The sequence below is a fragment of the Amblyomma maculatum genome, chromosome 1 (genome assembly GCF_055883805.1).
Source record: "Amblyomma maculatum isolate TAMU_Amacu chromosome 1, ASM5588380v1, whole genome shotgun sequence".
Classification (NCBI taxonomy): Eukaryota; Metazoa; Arthropoda; class Arachnida; order Ixodida; family Ixodidae; genus Amblyomma; species Amblyomma maculatum.
The window spans coordinates 318,369,223-318,391,283 of NC_139344.1; the positions used below are offsets into that span (position 1 = coordinate 318,369,223).

Here is a 22,061-nt window from a genome sequence, read left to right on the forward strand (position 1 = left end):
CTCGTTTTGTGCTAGGGTGCTATGAGAAACACTGAGCAGTGATTGTGTTACTTTTTAATATTTCTTTGCAGCTTATATGTTGGGCTTAGACATCTATCAAATTCACTTTGCAGTTGATGCCTTGTATATAAAAGCACTTTTGCACCACTGTTATTTTGCATCCTAATGCTTCACTAAGCTTCCAGATACATATTACCTTGAATACAATGCCAACAGTTAGCTTATCTGTAGCCCAGATGTATTAATATATTGTAAGGTAGCACTTGCACGAACGTCTGTTCTTTTCTAAAACCAGCTGGCACACAGTGCCCGATGCTCCGAGCAGCAGTCAGCGATGATGATGGGTCTATACAAATGAAAGAGGTGAAAGTTTGCGCACTGCGCTCACACAAATCCCCCCCCCCCCCGACAAGAGAGCGGCCACCCTGGTCGCTGATTAAAGGGATGAGGAACAACGGGCATAAGGCTTTATGCGAGAGGGTGGGCGATCTCTTCGGAGCGACGACGTCGATCTGCGACGGTGTGCAAGGGAATAACGCGATAGTTCACTGGAGACGTTAGTTGGAGTATTGGACAGGGGCCAGTGTAACGATGGAGGAACTTCTCACACAGGCCAGGAATGCGGACTGGCGTCCACAGGATAACTTCATCACCGGGGTAAAAGGAGGGAGTTCGATGGCGTTGATCATACAGGGCTTTGCGTTCTTGTTGGGCATCTTCAGTGTTCAAGCGGGCAAGTTGGCGACACTGGGCCATACGAGCGGCAAACTCTTCCCAGGTATTCAGACGTAGAGGAGGGAGCAGAGAAGAAAGTAGTGTCGAATACGGTCGATGGTTGACGGCCATAAACTAAAAAGAAAGGGCTATAACCAGTAGTGCGCTGAACAGCGGAATTGTAGGCGTAGGTTACAAAAGGTAAAACGTCCCAGTTCCGGTGATCAGGTCGACCAGATAAGTGCTTCAGCGATGACAGCCAACAGAGTGCGTGATGGTCTGTTACAATGGTGAAGGGGCGGCCATACAAATAAGGTCGAAATTTTTTAATCGACCAAACAACGGCGAGGCACTCTTGCTCGATAATAGTATAGTTACGCTCAACTGCAGTAAGCGTACGACTTGCTCTTCAGGCACTGCGCTGCGTTGCAAGAGAACTGCGCCAATACCGTGGCCACTGGCGTCTGTGGGAAGTATGGTGGCCACGTCCAAGACCGACTGAAATACAGACCTGCACAGAAAACAGGGTCCTATGGGACCTCGTGCGGCAACTTTCGTTAACTTTCTCGCCGTTGAGGGCACTCGGTTGACCTGTTCGTCTGTCATTTTTATCATCAAATCACGAATTATTATAAAAAAACTGTACCCAAATTAAAAAGAAAAAGATCTTTGCCCAAGTTATACTTCGAAAATTTTGCCATTTTGTATTTTAGCGGAGAGTGCTTATTTTTATGTTTTTCTCTCGCCAGAAGACATACCGCGATTCCGGTTTTTGCGACGGCACTGCAGTTACTCGCTGCACATGCGCAGAACAGGTGCTTGTGCATTACAGCGTGGACAGATAATTAAACTATAACGACGAAGAAAAATGGCAGAACTAATAGACCCTTCTCATTAACAGGTTTACAGTAGCTACCCGTAGTGCTCGTTCCCTAGCGGCGAAGGTTATGAACTAGAAGGTGCGCGCTGGAGCAGTGCTATCTGTGCAGGTCTGTATTTCAGTCGGTCTTGGCCGCGTTTGCGTCAAAATGGCGAGGCACAGGAGTGGAAGTGAGTGCCTGCTTGAGAGCTTTGAAGGAGTCTTCACATTCAGTTGACCAGGTGTAAAGCACTTGAGAAGACACGAGCTTGTGTAACGGGGCCGCAATTGTTGCGAAGTTCCGAATAAAATGGCGGAAGTAGGAAGCTAAGCCAAGGAAGCTGCGAAGATCTTTCTTATGTTGGGGCCGAGGAAAATTAATGGCAGCCGCAATTTTTTCGGGATCAGCCTTGATTCCTGCGTTACTGACAACTTGGCCGAATACTTTGATGGTCTTACTGGCAAAGTGGCATTTCTTCGTATTCATCTGAAGCCTTGCCTGGGCAAGGGACGTGAGGACTTCAGTGAGACGCTGTAAGTGCTCAGCGAAGTTCGACGAGAAGACAATGATGTCGTCGAGATAACGTTAAATTCATGTTAAATCGTAATCATGTTAAATTCGTAGAGACCGTCGGGGGTAGAAAAGGCAGTCTTGTCCTTGTCTGCATCGTGCATAGGAATTTGCCAATATCCCGAGCGAAGGTCGAGACTGGATAAATACTCAGCGCCTTGGAGACAGTCTAATGCATCATCAATACGAGTCAATGGCTAAACATCCTTGCGCATGATCTTAAGTGCCCGGTAATCCACGCTGAAGCAGACTGAGCCATCTTTTTTTCGAACGAGATCCACAGGCGAGGACCAAGAGCTCGTGGATGGCCGGATGACATTTCGAGCAAGCATGTCAGCAACTTGCTCCTCGATGACTTTGCGTTCTGCTGCCGAAACGCGATACGGCCGTCATCTAACAATTCAGAGCCGTCCATCTCTATGCGATGAGAGGTGACGGAGGTCTTCCCTAAAGCTGAGGCGCACACATCAAAAGATTTTTGGTGCCGCAAGAGGACGTCTAGCAGAGCTGTGGACTGCTTGGATGTGAGGTCAGGACTATGGCGGCTGCGAGCGCAGAGGATGTCGGAAATGGAGGCTTGGCAACAGGCGGTGGTGTACAGGAAAGTGTGTCTAGGGGAACGGGATCGCCTTCAAAAATATACCCAACTGTGACGCCTCTGGACAGTAAGAACGGCTGGAGAGTTGTATTCAGGGCCACAACCACCGCGCAACCACGGGTGAAGGAGGTGAGGCACGAGGCAAGAGCTAGGCTGTCGGAGGTCCACCGAGGAGCGGGCATAACCAAGGCCTCGCCATTGAGAGGGTAGTCCAATGCCACGATGATCAGCTGCTCGCTTCCTAAGGGCAGAACGGCATCAACTGCTGCGAACACATGTGGTGGTGAACAATCAAAAGTTGGTAATATATCGGGGTCCGCAAGATGAATAAGGCGCTCACGGCAAGAGATGAGGACGGACGCCGACGATAAATCCCACCCCAAAATCATGAGATGAACGCATGTGGGGAGCACAATAAATTCGATATGATGCCGCTGGTTATCGATGAGGACACGTACTGTGCATTGGCCGGTGGGTTTCATTAGAGTTCCATTAGCTCCACGAAGTGGCGGACCCGTGCATGACAGAATAAGCAGCGCCGGTGTCGATGAGGGTCTCAACGTACAGTCCTTCAACAATCACTGCTAACATATTCGATGGTCGCCTAGGAGGAATTAAACATTTCGAACTCGAAGCAGCTTTCCCTCCAAAAACTGCTTTGGTTAGTTTTCCGCTCTAGGTTCGAAGGGTTGCGAGGCAGGACGAAGCGGTGACGTACGGCGAAAAGGCAAAGGGGATCGGTGTCGGGAGGGACGCGAGGGCCGTGAAACATCGGTGGAATCCGGAGGAGAGGAAGAACGCCGGTAAAAGTCTGAGTAGGGCAGAGTAGAATCATCAGGCTGGCGCACGCGGGCACGTTCAAAGGGAGCATAACCCCATTGCTCATCTTGCTGGCGGCGGCGACAGACACGGGCAGTGTGGCCACGTATCCCACAATGGTAGCACACAGGGCGGGAGGGGTGCCAGGCTGGAACAGGATGGGGCACTGTTGGATATGGTGCCATGGCAGTGACGTGACCGCACACGGGTGCCGAACAAGTCTGGGAAGGCGTGGCGGGTGGGTGTGAAGTTATTTCGGCATAGGTTGGCAAGGGAGGTTGGAAGGCGATGGGAGGGGGCGAGGAAGGTTGGGAGGCGATAGTTAGGAGGCGAGAGACATATAGTCACTCATTTTTGTGGTGCGCTTCCTGCAGAGATTGCTGTATGTGGGCATAATGGCAGTGTTCTACTTGCTTTCACTAGGCCTAACTCACTTTGTATCGAAGCTGAACTGTGGAGAATCGACCTCAATCTTCAGAGTTTTAATTCTGGTATAGGCACACTACATATGTAATAATATCGCTATTAAAATTGCCGTACATCATTGGCTCATTGGTTAGCATGCTGAATTGCTGACATTGAGAAACCCGAATTCTATCCCAGCTGTGGCGGCCACATTTTGATGGAGGTGAAACGCAAGATGCCAGTGGTCTGTGTGATGTCCGAGCGCACTAAGGAACCTCAGATGGGTGAAATTATCTGGAGCCATCCAGTATGTTTTCTCTCATAGCCTAAGCTGTTTTGGGATCAGGGTAAATTTTCGGGTGAATTGGTTTGTAATCATGGAAATGCAGCACTTTGAGGGCATTGTGGACATTAGGTTTAGGGATGATTTTTTTATCATTGCCAAAACCGTCTAGAACGATTTTCTTGAGGCATGGCCTGATGCAATAGCCATTTTTGAAGAATGTCTCCAGTCGCTCCAGGTGGCAATATACGAAATCCAAATGACAGAGAAATTTGCTTCCTTGACGTCAGCTGAAGGACGTACACCCCTCTGCAGAAGTGGAAGAGACCACACGCTTTGACAAAACTGCCCGACAGCTTTTTCTTACAGTGGAACGGATGCTTTTAGGATATGCACAGGGTATCTTCCTAAATGTATACTTCTCATCTCGCCAGACCAGTTTGTCAAGCGCATCTGTTTCTACAGAGAAAACAGTAATCATAGTGGTTTATATGTTCTCTCCAATTTTATGCAGGGATGCACATCCTTGAACTGCGTCCGTCGAGCAAACCGCTGCTTCTGTATAATTCAATGCACTTAATGCACTTAAACTAAAGTGAAGCATCGTCAAAATGAGCTTTAAGAAAGCATTCACAAAGCATATTAGTAGTTTCTACAATCAAGTCAAGTGATTATGCTATGCTAATGGAACTTTTGGTGTCAGAAACTCTGCTCACTAATGCACAGTTTTCAAGTCACTTCCCTATCTTCACAGGGCTGTGAAAGGAGTGAGCACCTGAAAAACTTGCAAATCTGTTCAGGATGGCATAGTGCTAAGAAACAGGCGTGCACAAAGAAGCGCAAGAAGCATGTGCAATGTACTCAAGGCGTTGTCTTGCAGTAAGGTATACATAGGGCATACCAGAATGTGCGTAAATGAAAGACTTTGAGAACATAACAAAGATGTTCAGAACAAGAAAGGCGATCGTGCCAAGCACTGACTGGAGTGCAAGCCGGATGGATGCCATTCGATTTTCAAAGAATGCAAAATCGTCAGCAAATGTAAGGAACAGCTAACACGCAAGATCATAGAAGCTGGGGAAAAAAAAACAAAAACAAAGTTGAATGCGTTAGTGTTCCATCAATATCACTCTCAAGGAAAGAAATAGCTTCCCTAGAAAATCGTAGCAGAAGTTAGGCTGAGTGGTATGTGGCACATTAGTACGGTGGAATCATGTTTGTTCATGCTCCTACAGAGCATAAAAATCTGTACGTGCATGAATAGAACTGAGTTGAAAGTTGGCGTACATGCTGCCTACTCTGTGTTGGTTCTTGTCTTCAAAGTGCTGGATTTTCATCATGCTTTTGGATGTTACCTCATGTAATCCAAGCTTGAGTTCAAAATTGCGGTATTGTTGGTTTCTGATGCACATCTGACTTGGCTCTGTGCATGAAAAGTGGTCACTGGAGTGCTATTAGAAGTGCCACTGCAACTGGCACGGTAGGCAGTTTAGTATGTCTCTTTGAACGGGATCTTGACTAATGCAAACACTGCAATACTTTTACGGACTGTCAAAGGTTTTGCATTTTAGGAAACTTAGCGCAAAGAAGACAAGGACAAGGACATTTTGTCCTTGTCTTCTTTGCGCTACGTTTCCTAAAATGCAAATGCACCAACTCGCCCATTTCAGCATTCATGTGTCAAAGGGTTATTCCAACAGTTTAGTGTAAGCAGTAATTTGATATATCTGGGCTCTGTGTACCTGAGATTGACTGCATGTACACATGTTGGTGAGCTTCACAAATGGTGGTCAGGTAGTGAAACTCTGCACTCATTTTTTTCTCTGTCTGACTTCCACTGCTTTGTGTTGCACTGGTTTCTACGCCTTGCCTGCTTTGCAGTTAGTGCCTACAGAGCATAGTCGTATGCAGCAGCCCAGCCTTTGTGCTGGGGATTTAGTAGTCTAGGTAAAGAAGAGCTGCAAGATTTCTTCTTCTTTTTTATTTTTATTTTTTTTTTTTTTTGCAATAGAGTTGTCCTTTATTACAAAAAAAGACACTGGTGGAGTTGTTTCTTTTTAATATCCCCGCAAACCACCTGGCGTACTGTAGCTCTTGACTTTATCGCAGGCTGCGGCGTATGGCTCCTTGTTTTGGCAAGATTGGCCATTTGGCAATCAGGTGCTCCCTGTTCAATGTGGTACCAAAGGAATCTGCTGTGAGTAATTTTTTTTTCTTCTCTGGGCAGTGGGGGGCGAATGTTATGGGTAGAGCTGCTTTTATTTTTGTTTTGATTTTAAACGTGCCTCTTTGCTGAGATCTCAGTTGCTCCAGATCCAAGTTTACTTGTTCAGATATTAGAAAGCAAACCAGCTAGAAATGAGTTTTTCTTAGGTGTGTGCGAGTATTGAAACTTTCGAATCAAATACGATTATGGGAAAAAAAGTTACCTTCAAATATCGAATCAAATATTGAATATCTGATGAGTGCAAAAAAATTTATAATACTAAACACTGTTCATCTTGTTTGTTCCTGAATTCATGTGGTATTTTCAAACTATACATAATACCAAAATTTCACACAAGTGTATACCCCTACTGAAAAGTCCAGTATAAATTTTATACAGGTTCTCTATACTGGCTTTCTGTACAGGAAGGAGCTGTTGTGTTGCTGCTGACTACAGTAAACTTATTAATTCTGCCTTCAACGGACGAGAAAAATGTTCGAATTAACTGAAAGCTAGAATTATCGAATAGTCCTAAAGAAACAGCTGAAAACTGTTAGTACCAGAGTAATTTTATGTGATGAACACCTGCCTGATGGTTGTCTGCATTTAAGAGGGAGACCAAAGTGAGAATGACACTTTTACCCTGTGTTGTCAAGTACTTCGCTTTGTGCACATTGTTGGGAAAGCGCTCCTCTCAGAGTGTAATAAGGCCCTTCATCCCGGAACGGCCCTGACGAGTTTTGAAGATGATTCACACAGTCCATGTGGTCAAGTGTTGCGAAGAAGCATGCACTATGGTGACCGATAATTCAAACACTTTCAATGTATTTGGTATCTTTTGAATATTCAAGAATTCTGAATGAAGATTTTTTCAAATACGACCGCGGTGGCTCCGTTTGATAGAGGCGAAATGAAAAGGTGTCCGTGTGCTGTGCGATGTCAGCGCACATTAAAAATATCCAGATGGTCGAAATTAATCCGCAGTCCTCCACTATGGCTCCACTTTCTCTCTGTCCACTTTCACTCCCACCCTCCTCCCTTCCCTTATGGATGTGTCCACAGAAACAATTGTGACAGATACTGCGTCTTTCCCTTCCTGTGAACCAATTATTAATAATAATAGAATAACAAACAAATTTCAAATTTCAAGCATTACACACCCATTGTTTTTCTATTTTTGAAGAGACCTCATAATACAAATTTGGAGCAATATAACTTATTGTATAGCCAGACACTGTTGCCCTGATTGCTTCACCCAAGTCCACTCTAATATATAGCACCCACAAACTAAATGCAAAATAAGCAATCCTAAATATTTTAGAGTTGCTCTTCATCTGCCATTACGCAGTTGTATGGTAGCTGCCACTCTAAGTATGAAGAAGGGTGTAGTTGGTGGTGGAAAGCATTGCTTCCCCTGCAGGCCTCAGTAGAGAAAAGATGGGGGAGAACTTTTGGTTTTAAGGGGAGACGCGGGTCTTAAAACGGTCGAAAATGGTCAAAAAGTCGATTTTGGGAAAAACTCATTTTCGGAAGGTTTATCCTTTCGAGCATCTACGGTAAAATTATTAACGCTGAATTCGGTCGGGAAATGCGATAAAATCGGCTTTCAAAACACCACGGCAGCGACGAAATGGCCCCGAAAAGAGAGACTTTGTTCGAACTTCCCGCGCGCGCCGCCGGCGTTGCAGCCGGCCGATCGCCGCCATCTTGGGCTTGTTTTGAAGCTGGTTTCTTTGTGCGCAATTTGAGCTATCTCAAAATGGCGTCGCTCAAGCCGAGCGGCGGTTCGGGCCGGTTTCCCGAAGGCCGTTTTCGGGTCGCTGATTGGCTCGCACGCGGCGCGCTTCGCGCGCGCGCCGTTCTGCGCCTCCCATTGGCTGGTGTGACCGTCTACGTCAGTTTTCTTTTCTTTCTCTTGCGTTCGCCGCTGTGGCTGTCGCTTCGTGCGCGTCTGTTTTTGCGCTCGTGTTTCTTTACACGCCGTGTTTCCGCCTTGTGCCGGGAGTTTCTCTTTGCGATCGAGATGCCGGGAGACAGTCGATTGAAACCGAGCACGCAACGAGCTTTTGGAAGCCGGAAGAAACGTCCGTGGAACAAAAAACAGCAGGCAGCGGCCACCAGTGCGTCGCCGGGGCCTGCAGTGCCGGACTCGTTGGATCCGCCGGGTACATCAAGCACGCTGCCCGATGACGACACCGCGGGACCAAGTTGCAGCACGAATCGTATCTCGGATCGTGGTACACTTCGTGTTGATGCTGTGTACTATTCGTCGACCGAGCAGGCGCAGCGTGTTGAGCGATCGGCGCAAGCGAAGTCCGTTCTGTCGGAAAAGTCGGCAACCCAGCGCAAGTTTGACCTTGGCGTCAGTGCGGATTACCAGACAGCTGATGCCGGTACCCAGTTCGTGATTGTGGACTTGAAGGTTTTGAACAATTTTTTCGCGCAAGCGAAGTGCGGAACCTGCGGCGCAGGAAGTCTGCGTTTGAGCAAGGCAACAGATAAGGAGTACGACCTTGCTGTAAAGCTTCTGCTTGTCTGCGAAAACTGCGATTTCGAACAGAAGCAAATCTCTTCCCCAAGAATAAGCGAAGCAGTTCTCTTCCCCAACTGCCTGGTGGAGCTCTCGTCTCCTTGGCTCCGGTCCTCACTTTCACATCAAAAAAAAAAAAAAAAAAAAAAAGTCAACCCCTAACTTTTCGAAGTAACCTCTATAATTTCATCACACTTACACATTCGACATTTTTTTTTTAAATGTTTCCTTGGATGGAATAAGACACTTTTTGTTTTGTTTTGTAGGGAAACTGATAGGGAACATCTGAGTGACATCCGTTGTCGAAGATTCTTCCCAATATTTTCTGCACTCAGTGTCAAAACTTCAAATGAGTTTTTCTCAGCTTAATGTTTTTTGGTGACATGACTAGCCTTGCGGAACTTTTCATTGGGTTTTTGTGGTGCAATTTTAATAAATCTTATACCGTTGAATTCAGAAAGGTTTGAACTGTGGAGCTATGCTATTTTTATATTGCTAAGTTGAACATATCAAATTTATTGAACAATAATGTCAGCTAATTATATTTTCGAATTGTGGGGCATCTACATAATTGACTATTTTTATACTGTGATGTACATCAATGATAATATAAATAGCATAGCTCCACATGGCAGGTCTTTGGCTACAACTACATTTTAATCGGAACGAAAAAATATTGAGGGAAACTGTCCTAACGACCCGTAAGAAATTACCAAATTAGGCTTTGGTTATTTCCCAATAACATTAGAACTAATTGAGATAGAGTAAAACTAATTACATTTTTGAAAACAGGAGGAAGAAATACATATGCACACCCAATTTCGTTATTATATCTCTAAAAATAAAAATTTCCATTTTAAGACCAGTGTCTCCCCTTAAGGGCATGGCATGATAATGTAATGATTCGATTTGCTGCGTGCTCTTGTGGATCCTCTTCATTTCATTTCATTTCATTTATTAACCTTAAAGGCCCCTTTCGGGGTAATACACAAGGGGTGGGGTAAATAAACATCGAATGTTACACTTTTCAGATATTTTCACATGATATACACATTTCAATATTATGTTCATTTTATGTACATTTGCTTTGTTACTCGATTAATTATTAATCCCAATAGAACGGAGAGTTGAGCTAGTTGGTGCAACATTTCCTAAATTCGCTCATCCTTCGTTCGTTGCGCTGTGTGTTTAAGTAAGTATTAATCTTTTAATTTGTGCCCCTATGACCTTGCACATACTTATTAAAAAATTGCACCATCGCACTTAAGAGTTTGATAGTCGTAATTTCATTTCTTTCTTTATTTTCTTTAGTTTCATTGTAGGCAACATCGGCATTTCAGGACTCCTCTCCTCGACATGCAAGGCTGAACTGACTTACACTGGGCCGTACGGGGCTTTTTATAGAGAATAGACCTAACTAGCAAAATGGGAAAATTATGTTGACATCAGAACCAATTGTGATGTCTAGCAGACACAACTCACATCTAATGAACAAATCTCATTCCTTTCACCATGAGCCTAGATAGGCTTTCGCTTTTTTGCTTTAAGAGGGGAGGCTACCTTTGAATACCAACTTTTTTGTTTCTTGAGATAATCGAATGAAGTTTTCAGGGTAGAGTCATGGCACAGCCCTTTGAATAATTGCAAAGTTTCATGGATCTGTACTCAGGTTACAGAAGTATATCAGAATGGTTCACATAGGTTCTTTGTACCATGCCTGGAGAACTTACAAAATGTGTGGGCACTATGAAATTCATTATGAAGGTTCCTGAATAGGTACCACAGGGGAAGACATAGCCCTTTGTTTTAATTTCCTTGCTGAAAAATTTTAGCACAGCATTGAGGTTAGTGCCACTAATTGGACTTGCCTTAGCCTAATTTTGATTGTTTATTATAAATTCCAGACTCAATATATTGAAAAAATGAGCTTGTCTTGCCCTCAGAAATTTATTCAGGCACACAATAAAAAAACAAAAAACAGGTGGGAATCCAATTAGGGGTCCCAGAGATACTGCAGGAGTAAGCAACCATACCAGGAAAAAAATTCATTCTGAGAAAATGGCCTTTGAAGTTTAAAACAACATTTTCAAGTCTAAAGTTCATTTTTAACAGCAGCAGGTTGTGCCTCCCCCCTCCTCGATTCCCTCGGAAAGTGCATTTCTATGCGAACAGTAATTTCTATGCGACACGTAATCGCTTGCGATGACAGACATGATACGGGAGGCCGAAATTGCCGAGGTTGATATGGTCGGTACAGCAGGCACGCTTCAAACGCAGTCTCATCACGTTGACGCGAAAGATAGGTACACGGTTGGAAGTGGCAGCGCAGTCGGTCTAGTAGTGGTGTAGCAGAGACAGCACTGCTAGAAACGTCTCCGCGACCGTTGGCAACGCGCTTCGCTAACTTCGCGATTCGGACGGCATTCACAGAAGGACGAAATATGCAGTGTTTTGAACTTCTTAGCGCGCATCGTGACCGACCGTGTGACGATCCATAAGGTGCACAAAACTGTTCAAAACACTCCACCAGAATTCGTAATGAGCGATGATGACGGCCATCTCAAAAATGATGAAACGTGAAGCGACTCAGCGAACGCACAAAGAACGCCAGCTCAGTAGGCAGCCGGAGCAGACGACACGCCGGGAAGGGACCACCGCATCAGCGCGCGCAGCAGCCAATAGCAGTCGCGTGATCCCCCGCATTCTTACGGAGAGCGCGCTTCGTCCAATCACAGCCTTAGTTCGAGACGCGGGAAGCTCAACAATCCCTGCGAGGCTCCCAATCACAAGCGAGCCACGCTTCTGCTATGCTGCCGGCGAAGGCAACATGGAAAAGGGCAAGCATTCACAAACGAAACAAGACTAAGATGGCGGCGCTCGGTTCAGCGGCAAAGAAATGGCGCGCGCGCAAAGTTTGGGTACTTTTGCCGTTCGTTCGCGACTCTAGGGCTGCCGCGCCCAGACTTTTTCGCAATTTTTCGACTTTCGAAGCCCATGTCCCCCCTTAATAAGCATACAGTCGTAAGCTACCACATAGTGTGGAAGACCAGTCAACATAGATATGAGGAAGTGCTTGGGACTGGGCTCGTTGGAAAAAACATAGTTTGAAAGGATGTGCTGCTTAGGCGTATAGAATTGTGACAAAGAAACGAACGTAGACCAACATGCACCAACTGCAATCATCAACTGAGGGTTCATTCCAGAAGATCGGGATGAAGAACAAGCACACATGACAATGGTCCGACAATAAACAGGAGAAAAGCGACAAACCATCCAAACACTCAATGATGGTAAATACGGAATAACATAAGTGCCGCCTAAGAGTGTGCTTCTGTTGGGTGCGGAAGGTAATGAAAGTTTTGGTCGTTTGATTTAATCCGTTTTCACCGTCGTCGCTGTGTGTTGGGTGGCTTATTGCTTTTCACCTGTTTATCGCCGGACCATTGTCACATGGGCTTGTTTTCTTCATTCCGATTTTCTGGAATAAACCTTCAGTTTGTAGATAGCGCTTTTAACTTCTATGTCCGTTTCTTTGTCACAATTCTGTACGCCTAGGCAGTGCATCCTTTCAAATTTTAGATATGAAGCCCTGATTTAACCAAACCGCACAAACATGCCTCCGCAGTCAGGGACAATGTGTCTAACTCAGAATCTAAGAGCCGTGGAGGGCTGGATTCTTGCCATCTCAAGACAAAGTCCAAGTTGGGGGTGCTCGCCGACTCGGCTGTCTCTTAATGTTACACAACCCGACGGCTGTTCAGTGCACGGCCATGTCATCTGCCACCTGCTCCCATCAGAGGGATTCTCATGATTTATTGCTCGTAACACCAGCAGCACTGATGCTAACAACGCCAGGTTTTCTGCAGAATGGTGTCTTAGAGGGACACTGTGGCACTATTTGCAAAAATCAGGCTTTCAGGAGAAACCTAGTTCTTCATGCTTCGAACTCGAATGTCAGATAGAAATTAGGCAGAAAAAAGCAGAAATAGCTTTTGTGGGGAGCGTGTGGTTTGCATGAAAACTTGTTTTGGTACAGAGTGAGGCATTTTGAAAAGTAATGTGTGTCAGCAGAAACTACATGGCCCTCAGGGAAACGTGGGTGCACATATTCCTGAGAAGGAAGGACTAGCCGACTACTTCAGTCTTAGGCCTTCCGCCAGAAAAGTCATTGTAAAAAAGGGCCCAAGGCGTGATGTACCAAACCCTGCTTTGAGTACCTGGTGTCATACCTTGGGAAAACGAAAAATATTATGGAAAGAGTGAAGCAGCACACAGCTACCACCAGACAGAATAAGAGTAAGCGAAGCGCGGTTACCATCTCTCTGCGTGCGCAAGGCCTTGACGGAGCTAATGTGCTGGAGACCAAGTCAAACGTGCACAGAATGATGCTTGAGTCATGGTACATTTAGCAGACGTAGAGAACCTTTCCCTTTTATCGTATGCTCACAATATAAGTTTAGTGAATTGACGGCTGACGTATGTTGAAAGCCAAGCTGCAGCTTCACCGCACTCATACCTTCATGAGAAAAACATTTTCTGTAATATGTTTCCTTACCAGAGCCCCGTCAGTTTTATTTCTAATTTAATTTGCATTCCTAAGCAGGACAGCGCTATGCAAAATGACGAGGCAGCAATGGGTGCAAAATCACGAGGCCATATATGAAAGCCTTCGATGATTGCTTGCTTGGAAGCATCGAAGGAAACCCTGCTTAGTGCGCTGCATATCTAAATGCGCCCATACTCAGCTGAACGGAACACTCCTTATCTTTGCTAGATTGCACTTCGTGAACAGGTTGCAATCAATGCTAAATACGACGGTTCACATACAAATGAGACATGAATAGTCAGAAAGTAATAGAGCTACAATCAGAAGTACAAGCCTTACCTCCTTTTTCTTCCTTAAATGCAGTTCTAGCGAATGGTGACAGGCACAACTCTTTTGTGTGAGGAAATAGAAGTACCCACATCATGGTTCAGCCTTGCTTTTTTGACAAAGCCCTATAGAAATCGCATCAGGAACAAACTGTATGTAGTCACAATCATGAAAATGCAGCGTTGCATAGTGCCGTGAACTTTTGACATTGCAAGAAACGATAGAAGATGACGTTGTCGTGCCCACAGCTGTTTGTGCATCCGAACACATGCAGAGCTGTGTTGTATCGGGCACACAACACTAAGTTGAAACGATTTGTAAGTCCGCAACGCACGCAAGAGGAGGAACAGCGCATGCAGAAAGCTCCCTAGAGTGACTGTGAATGCCTCCGGCTCCTCAAAGTGACGTCACAACGGACGGAGAAGCGAGGTTTCTCTCTCTGCTTTCCTCCTCTGTAGCAGTCACACGGGGTGCGGAAGATTTAAATTGCGCGCTTTCAGTCGGCGATTGCGCATGTGTTTTATGAACAGTTAAAAAATAACTTCACAGGCGTGATCAATGAATAATCTACTTAAATAATCGACTATCAGCACATTTGAAAACCGCTGCTCCGTCCCTTCAATGCTTTCTTGTAAACTGGAGAAAAGAGTTCACCTAGAAGAGATATTGAAAAGCTAAATAAATGTTGTACGTTACAACACACGAGTTGACCACTTGACCTGATGTCTGGTGCTTTATTGGTCTTCATTGCCCTTGGACAAAGAAAAAATGAACATGATTATCACACACTTGTCAATGGTGTTCATTACACCCATTATATGCAGAACACCCTTTAGGGGGGTGCTTGCTTTTAGTAAAGTCTTGAACCCTGTTATCTTGTTTCAGAATGGACGATGGAGAAAAGATTCCAGTGCTCTGTTTGGAAAGCTTGCTCTAAACAGAAAGCTGATTTTGAGGGTGAGTTTTCTTCCACTGTGCGTAGATTTTCTGGCTGCCTGAATGTTTTCAACAAATTGAGAAAATGTTTCCTTGTTGCTTGAGTACCTCAACTGATGAAAACTGTTGAACTATATGGTGAGTTTGCCATCGTAAAGTTACAGCTGGGCTGTGCACATTACCGTAAAAACTCTCATACATACGAGGCTTCTTTTTTCGATTTTATCATGTCAGATGTCTGCCTTGTATTATGCGCAGATCTGAACAAATTTCAGCCTAAATTCACTGTTCCGGTGTCGTTATTAATTGGCACTCTCAGCATCAGGCTTCCAGCCAGAGGAAGCGCTATCTAGCAATGGCGTCGGCTGACTGTTTCAATGGTTTCGGTTTCACCATGCTGACCCCACAATCCTCGTGACCACAGTGCTCGCAATGCACACATGACCGGAAAGAGATCTGTCGCACCTCGCAGGGTGTAGGGACAGAGAAAGGATAACTTGACATGTTACATGGGTCTCTCGCAGACCTCTCCAGCCATGCTGGTCACGCCGTACAGCCAAATCGCAGACGCTTTACCAGAATTCCCAAGCAGTGCTTCAGTCACACCTTCGAGAAATCAGGGATACTGAACTTGTTTACAGGTATGAAAAGGGTGTCTTTAGCAAGGGACTCTTGGTAAACAATACAGCGGACAACAATGATTGCAAAAACCCGGAATCCAAAAACACTGGGCGCATACGCCATGCATCTACGCGCTGTGCTAGATGCGAAGGTAAACAAGCGCAGCGAATGCTAGCGGGCAACTTGTGCGCTGCCGTTCCGCGTCCAAGCTGTAGTGCCCTACTGGGTTTAGAAATCTTAAGACCATGTGTCTTCCACAGTCGCCGGGGAGAATGTGAGCTCCTCTTCTCACGGTGCGTGAAATTCTCCAATCTAGCGTGCCAGCGCGAGAAGGGGAGTGAACCAGCACCACCATATGAAGGTTCGTGGCACTATGTGGCACCTGTGCGGGGTTACGTTGGACACGAAAGGGCGGAGCCCGTATGCCTTGCAGGGCAACTGTGAAATCTGCAAATAAATACTTCTACTGATTGTTCCTCGCTCAATTTATGAAGATGAAAACTTTATTTGCTATCCCGAAATTACGCCTCATATTATATGCGGGTTTGGGTTATGCACGAGTTTTTACAGTATTTTCTTACTGAATTTTCCTAATTACTGCTCAAATGTGTTCTGTTCAGCACAAAGGGCGAATTAGCAGAACTCTGCAAATCGCATTGGTGCCTGGACCAAGAAGGTTATTAAAAACAGCTGTAGTGGAAGGTGCCTATGCCGGCCAACGGGCTAGGTTGAAGCCTGCGGAGGTCATCTTGAGGCGGGGCAAGAAGTGGCCTGTCAAACGCTGGGGAGTGCTGTTCGCCGACGTTTCCAGTGTGTTTCAAGTGTTTAAAGCACATTTAAGTTTTGATGCAATGCTATCCAGTATGGCTATCAGATGCAGGACTTCTTGACGGGTTAGTTGGTATATGATCTTGACTTTTATAGCGCTGAAGAAACACCACAGGAAAAAAGAGGCGCCTCTGTCCTTTTGTGTTTTTCTTCCTGTGGTGTTTCTTCAGCGCTATAAAATTCAAGGCTATCAGATGAGCCATACTGGACGTCTCCTGATCGATTTGAACCCCCTGGATTTTTAAATATCTCGATGATATCCAAGTACTGGAGCATTTTTAGCAATTTTTTACTCAGTGCAGAACTCGCAGCATTACCTCAATGTCAAACCTTTGAGTCAAGCCATAGCAATGCTAGTATTACATAGTTGCATAGCTTATGTCTAGTATAATAATTCTGAATTGTCTTAATTAAATTTAGTGAATTAATAACTGCTATTAAACTTTGGACATTATGTAACATCATTGAGTCATACATCATTAGATAGCTGATGTCGAGTATAATTGCACTGGGTTAATTCTATGTTCTGATTATTGCTAATTAGCTAATTGTGAAAAAGAAAAATAATGCTATAGCTACAAGTCATATATCGTTGGATAGCTTATTCAGAGTATAATTGCACTGGACTAACTGCACGTCATAAATAATTACCCCTGATTAGTTAATTAGGAATAAAAATCGAAATGTACGCTATACTTTGAAGTCATATGTTGTAGCATAGCTTATACCAAGTACGGTTGTACTAAACTAATGCCATTGCACTACATTAAGGTCCTAACTTCTGATGATTAGTAATTAGGATTAAAATTGAACATTATTCTACAAGGTCAGGTTATGTATTGCTGAAATGATTTCGACGAATAGGGTCCAAAATCAAAGGCTAAACAACTCAAAAGCTGAGCAAAACATAGCTAAGGCTCATCTAGCTCCATTCAGCTGAGTTAGACGGCTAATCCCTTTACACTTTAGCATCACCAGTATGCAGCTTCCGCATGTGAGATCGAGTCTATGACCTGTGGATTAACACGTGAATACCTACTACACCAAGGCCGACTGCAGCTGGAGTTAGAGCTCTCTCTAAGGCCTGAAATATGCCTAGCGATTCGCATTTCTTCATGTTCTGTAATGCACCCAATTGAGATGTAGAAGCGAGGAATCATGTAAGTAGTCAAAATAAAACGAATCCAAAGCATGGAGAATAACAGTGCATGCAACAAACCTGAATAACAGTTGAATTCGGTATTTTGAAAAAAGGCACGAGGAGAAACGCAGCTTCTGATGCTTTGCAAAAAAGAAACCCATACAGCTGTAAATAATAAACCTGACCATCACACTGATACATAGACAGTTTTGTTAAGCTTGAAAGCAGCAGGTGCTATCAAGTTCTGTGACCAAACATTTGTGACCAGCTAACAAAGAAACAAACAGCAAAGGACCCAGGAGGAACATTAATTCTGGTGGGTTACACAGTTGCACAACATTGCGAACAACATGAATAGGAACAAAACCAGTGGAAAGACGGAGACAAAGAGAAGCACATAACACAACGCTGGACTAACAACTGAGTTTATTGCTAAGAAACTGACATTCATATATACCCTTCAGCGAAGAAGCAACACATGCGCACGTGGCAAGAGAAATAATCAAAAGACAATCACGGGGAAAATTACCTACACAGCACGCTATCTATGTGCGCTGTAAGCTCTCTTACAGCGCACATAGATAGCGTGCTGTGTAGGAGACAGTAGCAAATTTCGTTATCGTGGGATTGCGGTACAAAAATGTTTCGTTACCGAGAAATACGAAATACATTGGCCCCTATGGGCATTTGCCGGGATCTTGGAAATATTTCGTTGCGGTGAGAATTTCGTATTCTCGAGATTTCGCTATCGCGGGTTTCGACTGTACTGCTGCACCATTGGCTCCTGACTATGCTGCTTGTTAATCAAAATAAAATGCATAATTTAACTTTTTATTAGTCTTGATGCCAAGTAACTTACTGCTATTCACCTTGGAGAAAATTTGATTTCTTTTTTTGTGAAAACAAAATTATAGATGTTTCTTCCAGTAGCAACAGCGAGAGTATTATGAATATAGTTTTTAAATTATATTCTTCAGTGGATGTTGGGCAGAGTAGTTTGTATGCTTTGTATTTTCCATACTGTCGTCATTCCTAAGCTGTAACTTTCATAGCAGATTTGCTTCTCATGCGATAGCAATTCATATAAATTTTAGTCAAACAGCTAGAATAATTTTTTGACTCGCAAGAAATTGGGACAGCTCTTTCTTCTAACTTGAGAAACATGGTATGACTGCTCTGATCTTTGTTGGGGCTTTGTTAAAACTTCATCATCCACAAATGTTGCGGCTCATGCGGGCTGTGCCTTTTTACAGGAGGTGGAGCGGCACCCTGACGTTCTTGTTGTCGACCTTCTTGATGACAACGAAGGTGGTTGTGGGGACGTGCGGACCTCCATCGCAGATACACTGGTTTTCCTTGGTGTGGCATCATACCACGTTCCCAGCGAGAGCTGGCTGGGTGCGTCATCTGGTTGTCGCTTGATTAAGTGCCTGTTCACTAGGCATGGCCAGTAATGTACTAATGCAAAAGCACACATGCTGACCTAGAACCTTGTCCGATCTTGTTTGTGCCGCATTGGCAAAGCTGTTTCATGAGGCCACGTGGCCTCGTGTGGGGAGTTCAGACTAAATCTGGTATAAGTCTGGCATAGCAGCTGTAGCGCGCAAATCTCCGTGACAGATTTTTCAAGTTTGCCATCCAACAGAGAGAATGATGGAGCCTTTGACTGACCAGTGATTGATCACAACTCCTTTAGTGTTTTCACAATAAAAAAAAAAAAAAACAAGAAAAGGAAATGGAGCAGGTTAAAATCATTCAGATCCGAACCCTGTCACTCGGGTTCAATAGTCTAGCATCTTAACCAGTGATCCACAATTGCGGGTGCTTTCGCTCAATATAACCAGATTTAAATAGCGTTAAGCATCCGCCATTTGATATGGCAGCTCCCAAGCGGTGCCATAAGTGGGGTTAAACAAAAGTCGCTGGAACGGGAAAAGCAACGCGACAGTTAGTGGCAGCTCCGACCCGCTGCCATAGTTTGTTAAGCATGGCTGAAGCGACTTCCACGCTGTGTGGATTTTATATGGAATAGCACATATTTTGTGAATTTGGTGTGCTTTTACAGCAGCAAGTAAAATATACTGTTGCTGTCTTGCTAATTTAGGCAAAACAAGGTGCATACTGCAAAAAAAAAAAAAAAAAAGAGCAAATGGTGCAGTACCTATGCGCTGCAACTATTCGCATTTATTTTCATGATACTTGTAACTTTACTGGTCTGGCTGTAACCTGGTCGTTCAGCCATCTTTAATACAATCGTGAATGGCTTAACAATTTTATTATCACCACCTAGGTAAAAGCATGATGAACGGAGAGCAGAGTCCACAGGCGCACTGCTGATCGCATTTCTTTTTATCGCTTCTGTACAAGCTGAAATACATCAAGTGCAGGCATAATGAAAGACACAAAGCTACAGTAATACAACAGATGTGTTCTTTCTGGCATTTATTGTATAGCACTTTCCCAAAGCTGCATGCTAACCAACATTTTCAGGACCACACTTTGGCTTCTCCGGAACTTTCCTCATTAGCTTTTCATTCTTTGAGAAATTGCAAATGCTAGGAGCGATTTGAAAATAGCAACATAATAAAAAAAATATCCAAGAAAGAAAAAATTATTTAAGGGTTTTTTACAGCCTTAGTATGTGCACTTAAATACGCCTTCAACATGAAACAATTTCACGTGAGAATAGTTACAAAGCAAATAAGTAACTGTAAGGATTAGAAATACTTCAATTCAAAGATGAGACTCAAAAACATAAGAAAATCTTTTCATGTCATTCAAGAAATGAAATCAGAGGTAGCTTTGAAGAGCTTTCAAAATAAGTATGCAACACTTATCTTAAGATACAGAAATAAACGCGTGCCAAACACTTACAGAGCATTCACTACTTGGTGCATGTGATGTTTCAGAAGTGTGGCTGACAACAAGAGCAGGTACGTTTGTAAGGACCAGTGCAGGTGGCGCGATACCGCGTCCCGTTGGAATTCAAGATGGCAGCGACATTTTCCCACCAGAAAAAAAAAAGAAATGCAATGCATATCGATTTAAAATTTATCTCTAGTAACATCAACTTTAAGTGAAAGATTTATGACTTTTATGTCAACCACTGTGAAATGCAGTAGTGTAAGAATATGGCGCTTTTAAGTTTTCAGCATGAACATGCAAATTAACTGAAGTTGATGATAAGCTAACTAAAGAGTGTTTTTTTTTTTTTTTGTTGCTGGGTTTATGATATAATTATCTTCCTCTGTATCCGCTTGCATAAGTAACTTATGTGCAGAAGGGGCTTTAGAGCAGTGCTCTATTTCATTTTTAAAAAGACCATTCTGCTGTTTTAAACACAAATTGATGTACTGGTGTTTCCAGAGAAACCTCCAGTGCACACCAGGCGTCAGTATTACTCTCCTGCAGAGCTTAAGGCTGGCCAGGTCATGAATGCCATGATCAGCTGCATACATCATCCACACAAGCTGTTTGTTCAAGAGGTAAGTTGTCTGAAATTCATGCTTGAATGGTAACTGCTCATGAGTGAAATGTGTAACTTTACAGAAAGCTTGTGTGATTGGCTTGTGTTTGCCTGCTGTCAGCAACATATAGGTTTATTTATTTTCAATTCTGGCAGCCTAAGTAAGCGAACGTGTTGTATGCAGCTTTAAAAAGAAGTGAGGGGGAGTCAAGAGCAAAATCAGTGGTACTAGTAAGGCAGATAGTATTTCCCATTCCAAAACCCTGTGGCATTTTTTACGTTACCAGTCGCGATAAAGAATGTTTAAATGTCGTCAAGAAAACATTTGGTTATCATTGGCTTAAATGCTGATGCTTGTCGTCATTAAATTTTCATCCCTTGCCAAATTACGGTTTTTCTAGCTAAACTTGGGAATGCTGTTGTCTTTGGAAGGGGCCCTTATCGTGATGCCCTGGTGTAATGTTGCTCCCATCTGCAGCTGGGCTCTAATGTGGAGTACATACAGAAGATGCTCGGAGACTTGCAGCGTCATTGCAACCATGACAGCAATGAGCTGGACATTCTATTTGGAGCACAAGTGGGTGAGTGAGGCACGAACTTTCCATGCTAAACATTTGCTTTGCTTCACAGGCACTGTCAGAGAGAAGGCGGTAATTCAGCCGAACCTTGTTGCAGTGTTGTACGTATCGGGTCTTGGCATCTTGGATAAAGCCCAATTTCACCTGACTCTTGTGCCTTGGTCACGCTTCAGAAAAAGTGGGTTTAACCTAATTAAAGGGCAGAGACACCAAATTACAAGGATGTCCAAAGCTTGTCTTGCACTTCCTTTATGTGTGAAGGCAATCACAGTCAAGTATTTAAATCCAGGCAGATGTAGAAAATATTGTAATCCTACCTTAAGGTTAAGAGAAATGCTCGCTCTTGCATTCTGGATCCATCGCTAGTGCATTGGTTGTGACGCCAATGCACTATCACCAATAGAATAAGTATGATACAACATTTTAACCTTTATCAGAATTGACTTGGCTGGTATTATCATAGATCCCGCGGAATTGGTTGGACTAACTGAGCCATCTGTGCAGACATGATGCGATGCTGATATGTGTGTAGAAACTTACTCGTACCGCAGCTGTCACTTCTACCTGCAACTCACTGTGTGTCAGCAATCCACAACACTATTATATGTTATGCTGGTATAATTTTATACCAGC

The 22,061-nt window shown here is 44.0% G+C and overlaps 1 protein-coding gene across 1 annotated transcript in view; it reads left to right on the forward strand.

Annotated features, from left to right (window-relative positions):
* The window catches only part of LOC146207216 (uncharacterized), a 123,358-nt gene that overhangs the window by 56,749 nt on the left and 44,548 nt on the right, over nt 1–22,061 (forward strand). Inside the window, exons 18-22 of the mRNA XM_084575543.1 lie at nt 6,359–6,446; nt 14,744–14,815; nt 18,638–18,782; nt 20,751–20,869; nt 21,329–21,431. Coding sequence (XP_084431669.1) covers nt 6,359–6,446; nt 14,744–14,815; nt 18,638–18,782; nt 20,751–20,869; nt 21,329–21,431 — 527 coding nt within the window. The remainder of the gene's footprint in view (nt 1–6,358; nt 6,447–14,743; nt 14,816–18,637; nt 18,783–20,750; nt 20,870–21,328; nt 21,432–22,061) is intronic.